Consider the following 9,597-nt stretch of genomic DNA (forward strand, 5'->3'; position numbering starts at 1 on the left):
CTAGTGAATAAATGACTTGTCGATATCTCCAATATTCATGTCTTCAATTTAGCTTGTCGATACTCTGAGTTCTCTAGTAGCTTTCCTGAGTTCTCTATAAGTCATTCTGGAGTTCTCGAATGACTTCTCTATAACACTTAATCCGTGACTTGTAGAGTTCTTGACCTAAAATATTTTTCTCAAAACAGATTTATTCAACTCCAAGCTTCTTCATAATTTTTCTGAGGCATGATCTTCTTGATCTTCTTCCAGATAGAATTCTTAGGCTTGATACTGTTTATAGAAAAAGACTCAAGTTTGCTCTTTGACATTTTTACAGACTTTAAATGTTACAATACAAAATGCAAACTAAGATTATAATACAACTTACTTAGGATTTTCAATTTGACTTAGTCTTGTTATTGTACAGACATGTCTTGCACAATACCGCTCTCGGAGCTCTATTCTGAACCGCTTGTGGCGCCCCAAAAACCGGGGTCAGGAGTCTCGGAAGCTACGCCATCTAAACTCACACAACTCACACTATAATATGTAAATACTCACGCTTCACGACCCCACACTTATCACACACACACACACACACTTACAGACTATTGTCTTGGAAACGAACCATCATAACTAGAGTAATTGTTAACCATCAAGTGATATTTATTACAACCCAAAAGTAATTAGTCTTACCGGAAGTGACCTTTAGGTAAGGCTAGTCCGCCGGCCAAATATACGTTTCTTGTTTCTTACCTTACATAAGTCATACTTATAAATAAGCCGAACTATAAACAACTGAAAACTAATCCAGCTTATTCTGACTACCTGTGGTACAACACCAAACAATCTACGGAACAACTGGCCATTTCCTACCCATTTCCTGGCTGTGGTTCTCATGGCAGGCATCTTGATTCACTGTTATGTTGTGTCAATTTAAGAAAACAAGTGTGAGCTATAATGCCCAGCATAATAATGTACAGTATGAAAATGACTGTATGATAACATCATATATGATAATTATGCTTTATTCGAAAATAGTTTTCCTTGGTGATACACACCTTCTTATGAAAACAATTCTTTAAGGGATTTTAATATCCTGCAAATACCTTAATAGTAATCCCAGTACCTAGGCTTGGGTTACGGTATTGCATCTCAATTCCAATTGGAAGAATTAGGACACTCGTTGGAGCCACCGTATACGATGATCAGTCGTAATACGATAATAGTAACCTTTTCTACTAGTAGAGGGACGACACCTTCACATCTTGGTTATCACTCTTGCCACATGCGGGCTATGTGTCCTCATTTCGGGTATACACACACTTCGCAGGTCCATAGGTACATATTGTACTGTCTCTTACGGTACCAGTAGTCTATCCAATACACGAAGTACTTGGATCCTACCCCTCCATTGTCCTTTAGGAAATCCTATCATATCTCGAGAACTCGAACCACATCAAAGTTCCTCCAAGCGTTTTGCTTGTTGATAGGCATAACTTTACTGTATATATATATATGTACTTTCAAAAATTTCGGAGGAAGTACTAAGGATGTGAGTTGACCGTTGTCAACAGATAATTAAATAAGGGGGAAAAGTTTCTCCTTGAAACCATATTCAAAATATTAAATAAGTCGGGATAATGTTCTCCGATAATATGAAATTATTCGAATGATATTCCAAAATCAGAAAGTATGTTTTAAATCAGGATCTATGATTTTTAAATCAATAATAAACCCTTTCATAAATAATAAATAATTAAATGATGATCGATAAATAATTAAACCTCGAATGAGTTTACTCTTTAAAAGAATAAATTAAAAAATAATATTCCTCAACTAGTTTGTGTCTACATAATTATTAATCTTTAATGATTAATCAGGTTTAAAATAAATAATTATTGGGGTATACTACTCCCATGATAAAGGAATAAGTACGTAATATTTATTATTCGAACAATAAAATATAGTTGAGGGAATATGATCGTTGGGAAATCGTTTTAATAAAAGTTCGAGGTATTTCAATGTTTCGTAAGTGGACGTTGAGTCCCTTTAAAACGTACTATTATAATTTATGGACTTATAATCGTCCTATAATATCACCGGAATGATTTTCGGGTTTTATCTTAAATCCCGACCGACTCTCGGTCTCATATAATATGTCACGCTTAAAGCAAAATAAACATTTCACGATATATACTTATCGTACAACATCGCTACATTATGCGAAAATTCAACAACTACGTATCATGGAAAACATGGTATTTATGCAATGATAGTAAAACAATTCTTTCACAACACAATAGTAAAATGGAGTTGGGTTCGTAAACTTGCCTGGGTATATCGGAATCAAGCGTTTCAAGCGCCTAAACGATCCTTATAACATTGTCTATCCTAAACAAAGGTTATTTTTCAAGAAACTACCGTTTAAAATTTCGGGACTTTCTGCAGAAACTTAAAGTTACGATTTGTTGGTTTTTAACGAAGTTACGTTTACGATCGGGGTTTCGTTTACACCCTAACTCTTAACACAACCACCAACAATCATCATATCATCATCAACACACAAACTCCTCTAAAGAACATCATGTTCTTGAGGCAACAACAACCAACCTTAAATTACTTAACTTAATCATCAAGATTTCACCAATAACATTCATTATATTATGTTTACTATCACATACTAAATGGATCTTAAAAATGAATCTTAAAAAATTTTGGGCCAAAGATTTTTACCTTTCTTGAAAGCTTGAGATGTGTTCTTGAGGATGGTGGAGGCTTGGAAGTGCTTGGTATGATTTTTAGAACCTAAAACCACCATTGAAATCAAGAAACCAAAGAGAGGTTACTATTCATACTATTCACTAGTGAGTTTCTTGAATTTATTCCACCCATCAAACCTTGATAAAAAGAGATGAAAGAATTTTCTTACCTTAGTTTAATTGCTATGAGGCTTGAGAATTAATTGGAGGATTTAACAAGAGCTAGAACTTGGAGTTTTGAATTTGATTTCTCCTTCTTTTGCATTAGGGCCGAATGGAAGCATCAATGGGGTATTTATACTCCTCTTGGTTGCTTAGCTTGGTTGATTTGCTAGGTAACTTCTTGGAAGATGGGGTGATATCTTGCAATTGATTTTATTCTCCTAGTATAGCATTCTAGGTTGATTCTTGGTTGCAAATCTTAGGGACAAATCTTTGTAGCTTGCTAGCTTACAAGCTAACTACAAGGTTTAGCTTCCTTAGCACACTATTTTGCTAGCTAGCTTGATCATCTTATGGTTAGCTCACTATTTGATGAAGTAACCATGGTTACTTCCTAACCATGGTTTAGTTAGCGCGTTACGTTTATTTAATCGTTTACGCGTTCGCTCGGTTACTTAAACGTTCTTCTTAATACTTACTCGTAAATGGTTCGCGATGTAATTCATTTCGTATTTATTCCTTATATTTTTATTTATCCTACTTGAATATAAATTCGTAGGGTTTTAATCTCGTAATTATATTGTGATTCCCGTACTCCTCGATGAGTCGTAAATACGGTCGTTTTTCAAAGTTCGTTTTCTTCGAAAACTAATAGCGTTTACATACACTCATTTGATACGTATAGTCGTAATATCAACTCCGAAACTCATTTTCTCATGCACTACATAGTGTGGGCTCAAAAGTTTTTCCCGTCGATCAGGGTTACTATTCATTAAACGTTTTATAAGGTCTCAAAAATTCGAGTTATTACAGCTCTCAGAATCATCATTTAAGCCCTTTTTTAGAGTCGTCTATGGAACCTTCCTCGGATTAGATGTTTCTTCAGTTGACTCGTCAGATGTCTCTTCAGAAACATCTTGTGATGGCTTATATGGAGAAATATCAATTATAACATTCTTGTTGGAAGGTTCATTCTCTTCCTCGAATTATGACTCCACCTAGCTTGAATTAGATTCGGCCTCTTTTCTTGTTTTACCCTTTTTGGTCGTGGGCTCTTTAGTGATAGGCTCTTTGGCAGTCGACCTCCCTGCAGCGGTAGAAGTGGCATGATGCTCTTCTTCTCGAATGAGATCCATCATTTTTTGGTGATGCCTCTCAAGGAAGGAACTTTGAGGGATTAAGGAAAGATCCCGACCTCCAGGATTTCGAGATATTTGTTTTGAATAGCTTTCACCGAAGCATCCCACCATACTTGGATATCTCTGTGTTTATAGATGTGATGTGGATAAATAATAAACCTAATAATGCATTAAATATGATATTTAATAAACTTGGAAAGCTTCATTCTGCGAGGCGCAATTAATAAAATACAGTAATTAAAATTACATTAATTATGCTCAATAAGCCAAATGTTACGATCTAGTCGATGCCATCTAAGTTAAAGGCCTCACCCACTATTCTAGAAAGATTAGGCCTGCATAAAGCCCAAAAGCCATGAATTTATCATTAAATTCGTAGGTCATAAATCATCCAAAAGTATAGCTGAAATAATAAAGTAGAAACATACTCAATTTCTTGAATGAGTAGTCCCGAAACAATACAATCTCATAAGGAAGTAAATTTCTACTTTCTAGTAATTCTAACCCTAATCAAATATAAAGACTTGCACACCAAGTTTCCTAACCCAAAAAACACAGGCTCATAACGCTTCTATAAATGATCTGACACCTTCTTCTCAAAACTAGCTTGATTCTTTTTGTGTTAGAGATACACAAATATTTTGTGAAGGGCATATCTAATCCAGGAATTACGAGTGCAACCATTATAATTTGAAACTCCCCCACTATGGCACTCCCAACAAGGTGAATTTTCTTTAATGGGTTTTTCTAATTCTTGGGCTTCATGTGTCAATATCTTTTATAATCATACGCATTAGAATTAGGTAGTCTAATTGTGTACAAGAGGAACCAGTAAGTTTGTGGCATCAAAATACGAAAATTCTGAGAAAATTTACTTTGATGATACAACAATCAATTTTGGTATTGAATCAACTTATAGTACAGTCACTTTTGGTATTGCTTCGACAACTTGTGATAAATAATATGTAAATACAATTAAGGGTTTAGAGATTTTCATTGCACGAATGTATCCAAATTCAAGTCATTTTTATTGGGATCATGGTTTTGATAATTAATTGATTGATCGTTAGGGAGAAAAATTAATAAGTAATTCTCATGTGAACAATATCAGGGGCCAAAATGTGTCTTAATATTTTTTCAAATTACATGATCAAATTTTTAGGTATACGTAATATTTGTTATGTAATGTAAATTTCCATTTTTTGTATTGTATATATACATAATTCGCGGTTATTTTGAGAAACAGTTTCTTAATTATTTTGAATGGGATAAAACTGCTTATATTTTACTTCTTAATCATGAGATAAGCGGAATATTCTGTATATTTTTTGATTGATCGATTTTGCCGTAATTTAATTATTGTCACATTTTATTAACCGTAACTTTTTCTTGTTGCTCCGTGCAACCAAACAAGGTCTTACTAACTTTGATATGATTGGAGCCTTGCGAAAGCCTAAGGTCATCTCCAACCGTTGTGATCCAAAACTCTAAATTTGGATCACCAACTGATCCAAATTTCTGACCAACTTCAACAGTGTGATCCAAATTACTATTTACATATAATAATATATAAACATCATATTAAGTAATTTTATCTTAATTTTTTTTAATCATTATTAACAATTTATATAACATTTCATAAATTAATTAAATCAAAAGAAAAAAAATACACATAGGAATATTAAAATTGTGCACTTAATTCACGAAAAACACATTTATTGCAATAATTAACATACAAAATATCATTGATACACATTAATTTTCTGAATTAGTATATTCTTCCCACAAATGCTCAATTAATGCATCTTTATGTGAAATATGTGTCTCTTTATTTTATTTTATTTTAAATTTGAATGAAATTATGTTTTCTCGTTATTTTAAGTTTTATTTTAAAAATAATTTTTTTTATCGTATGTAATCCGCAGCCGCTACCCTTCGGGTGCGCACTGGGTAAACCCTACGGGCTCACGCATTTAAGCGACAAACTCTGACTCAGGAGACATAATCATAAATTCTCCTCCCGTGGGATTCGAACCTGTGACCAAGTGGATAGTTATCCCCTCCTTAACCAACTGAGCCACTTGCGGGCTAAACATAATATAATAAATAACATAATTTTGTTAACTATTAATTATATTATGTTATTAATTATATAATTAAATAATCAAAAATCAATTAAAAATCTCATAAACTGCAAATAACAAAAATATTATTTTATATTAAATCAAGTGATCCAAATTTGGATCAGTGAACATTATTGATCCAAATTTGGATCAATATTATCCAAATTTGGACCACCATTTAGATCACAGTTGTAATGAAATTTGGGATAATCTGCCTTAAATTTTGATTTTTGGATCACTGTTGGATTTGCGGCAAATGACTTTTATTAAGTTGTCTTTGTCCTTTTAAATTAGTCAAAGAAAATCCAAAAATGAAATCATTTTCATAAAAACTGTTCAGCCCGGGATACTTAGTAATGCACTATTCTCCTTTCTCTTTAATATTCGAAAAATAGGTGGTGCTTCTATAAATAAAAAATTCTTCAAAAGAGGAATTCAATTTATTTTTTCATGCTGGTTTTCGATAGTATCTTCCTTCCGCGAGAAAGCAGGGTGGATATATATTTTCAAAACGTTTCTCTTATATAATCACTTCATTTTTTCTTTAAAATAATCATTTCATTTTACTGATTATTTTAAAAATGATAAATTATAATTTGTACATCACTTACAATTAAACTTTTAAAAAGTATTAAATTTATGCCTATTTTAATTACTTATAATTTGTACATCATTTATAATTTGTATCTCAATATAATTATTATTATTATTATTTTACGACAAATATTCCTTATAATCTTAGAAATAAATATATTATTTTAATAGATTTTCGGAATGAGTCAGGATCGAACGTGAAGAATAAACTCATGAGTTATCTAACCATGTTCAATACAATAATAATTATTAATTAATATATACAAATTTATAAATTATAAGTTATTTTAACAATAAATCTAGGATAAATACTCACTCGTATTATTTTCACCTTCTCCCTTATTTTAGCATGCTGTATATCCGGTTACTCGTAAAGATGCACAAAATGCTCACCAGACCGGGTTTTGACCGGGTCTTAAAAATATCAGGCTTTGACCGGGCGGGGCTTTTCGGACTTTGATTTTGACCGGGTCGTGCCGGCCGGGCTTTCCGAAAATGTCAGAGCCCGGTTGGGCCCTCGAGGCGGGCTTAACCGGGCTTTTTTTTCGGGTCAGAACGGATCGGACCTTGTTTTTTTCTAATTTAAATCGGATCGAGTTTTATTAGAGATTCTGAAGATTATATGTTAACAACTAAATCATCGTAAATATGTATTAGTTTATATGACATATTTTATAAAAACATTATTTCGTTGAAAATATTTAAATTCGGTAAAAAATAAACATGTTTATGGAATAATATGTTTTATCATTGTTATCCAAATATATATAGTGTACTTACTATATCTTCTTTCATCATTTATGCAATGAAATATATAAATAATATTATTAATCACAAATATATAAATATATATATGTGTTTAAGTTAATAAATATATAAGAAAATATATTTGAATAATCAGATTTTAACCGGGTTTTTTCGAACTTTTAATCGGGTCGGGCCGAACCGAAACCCGGCCTTTTAACCGGGTCGGACCGGGTTTTACCTAAAAATATAAGACCCGTTGAGGTTCTAAGTCCGAACCGGATTTTAACCGGATCGAGACAGGCCAAATTTTCGGACCCCGTCTTTTTGTGCATCTCTTCTACTTGCCATAAATTCTTACGTGGCCTATAATAGTTTTTTGCGAACAAACGAAAGTTATGATTATCCTCAATGACGGTATACACCGTAACGTTCTGTTATTTCTTTAGATTAAATATTTTTTAATATCTTAATTAATTTCTCCTGGATAAATACTTGAAAACTTTTACGTTTTTCCCGTTTATCCTTCCATAAATATGTCACGTTCTTTTTACACACCGCCTCGTGTATACGTTATCCAGTTTAACATTTCTTTGTATACATTTTTAAAAGAAAAAATTGACTTTAAATAAAAAAATAAAGTCTAATAAAATGACAATGAATAAATTTATAAAAAAGGATAAAGTAAAATCATTGTGCGACTCACCCACGTCTTTTTCTCCACTCTCCATCTCTCCTCTCTCCATGTTTCTCTCTCTAATTATTTGATTATAAAAAAAATGTACAAATAGAAAATAATAATATTTCACAACATATCTATCTCTCTCTCTTATATAATAAAACCTAGAAACGCTCGTATGCCCTTCTTCACCAAAGCTAATAACATAACCTATACATACATCTTTTCGTATATATCACCGATCTGGAGATCTAACGGCGATGTCCACCGTTATTCCACCGCCGTTAAAATCCAAACCGATCGTTATCCGTTCCGTTTGGTCCGACAATCTCGCCGCTGAATTTGACCTAATCCGTACATATATTGAGAAGTATCCGTACATCTCCATGGACACGGAGTTTCCCGGCGTGATTGTACGTGCAACCGCTGCTGGAACTGACTTTTTCGTTCACCGGAACTCCGGCGAGCATTATGTGATTCTGAAACAGAACGTGGATCAATTGAAGCTGATACAAGTCGGTCTCACTCTCTCCGATGCTGCCGGAAACCTACCGGATCTCGGTACCGAGAACCGGTACATTTGGGAATTTAATTTCCGTGATTTTGATCTGGCGCGTGACGTGCACGCTCCGGATTCGATTGAGATGTTGAGGCGTCAAGGTATCGATTTCGAGAAGAATCGAGAGAAAGGAATCGAGTCGGTGGCGTTTGCTGAGCTAATGATGTCGTCAGGACTGGTGTTGGATCAATCAGTAAGTTGGGTTACTTTTCATAGTGGTTATGATTTCGGGTACTTGATTAAAATCTTGACGCATAAGCCTTTGCCTAATACATTGTCTGAGTTTCTCAAGCTGCTTAAGATGTTTTTCGGGGACAATGTGTATGATGTTAAGCATATGATGAAGTTTTGTCAAGGTTTGTATGGGGGGTTGGATCAGGTGGCTAGGACTCTTGATGTCAAGCGTATGGTAGGCCGATCGCATCAGGCTGGTTCCGATAGTTTGTTGACATGGCATGCTTTTCAGAAGATTAAGGATTTGTGCAAAGACGGGGCGGAAAGATATGCTGGTGTGCTGTTTGGGTTAGAGGTTTTCTAAGTTTCCTGTTTGTAGAATTTTTCATTTTCGATTAGTGAAGATGTACAATCTTTAACTTCTTTAAAATTAATATTAGATATGATCATTGCTTTTATCCTATGAGCTTAGAGTTAGTGTTCTTGCTTTTATGTTCATATTTATGTTGTCTGTTTAGCTTATGTGAAATGAATTCACTTTGTTACTTGTTTGATTATATGATGGTTGGTTCTGTCATCGAATTGGAGTGTGAAATGTGGATTGCTCTAGTTTTTGGCATTGCCATACAAGGTTTACAGACTTTAAGGTTACTGAACTGTGAAGTGTATGAGGTCTACA

At 33.6% G+C, this 9,597-nt stretch overlaps 1 protein-coding gene across 1 annotated transcript; it reads left to right on the forward strand.

Moving 5' to 3' along the window:
* Nucleotides 1–8,313: 8,313 nt before the first annotated feature.
* Nucleotides 8,314–9,376, forward strand: LOC141711882 (putative CCR4-associated factor 1 homolog 11). Its single transcript, XM_074514580.1, has one exon. The coding sequence runs from the start codon at nt 8,446–8,448 to the stop codon at nt 9,280–9,282; it is 837 nt and encodes a 278-aa protein (XP_074370681.1). The 5' UTR covers nt 8,314–8,445; the 3' UTR covers nt 9,283–9,376.
* The last annotated feature ends 221 nt before the right edge of the window (nt 9,377–9,597 follow it).

This window comes from Apium graveolens, chromosome 3 (assembly GCF_009905375.1).
Source record: "Apium graveolens cultivar Ventura chromosome 3, ASM990537v1, whole genome shotgun sequence".
NCBI lineage: Eukaryota > Viridiplantae > Streptophyta > Magnoliopsida > Apiales > Apiaceae > Apium > Apium graveolens.

Bases quoted from the DNA above. Each gene is read 5' to 3' on its own strand.
- LOC141711882 (XM_074514580.1), top strand. From the start codon at position 8,446: ATGTCCACCGTTATTCCACCGCCGTTAAAATCCAAACCGATCGTTATC.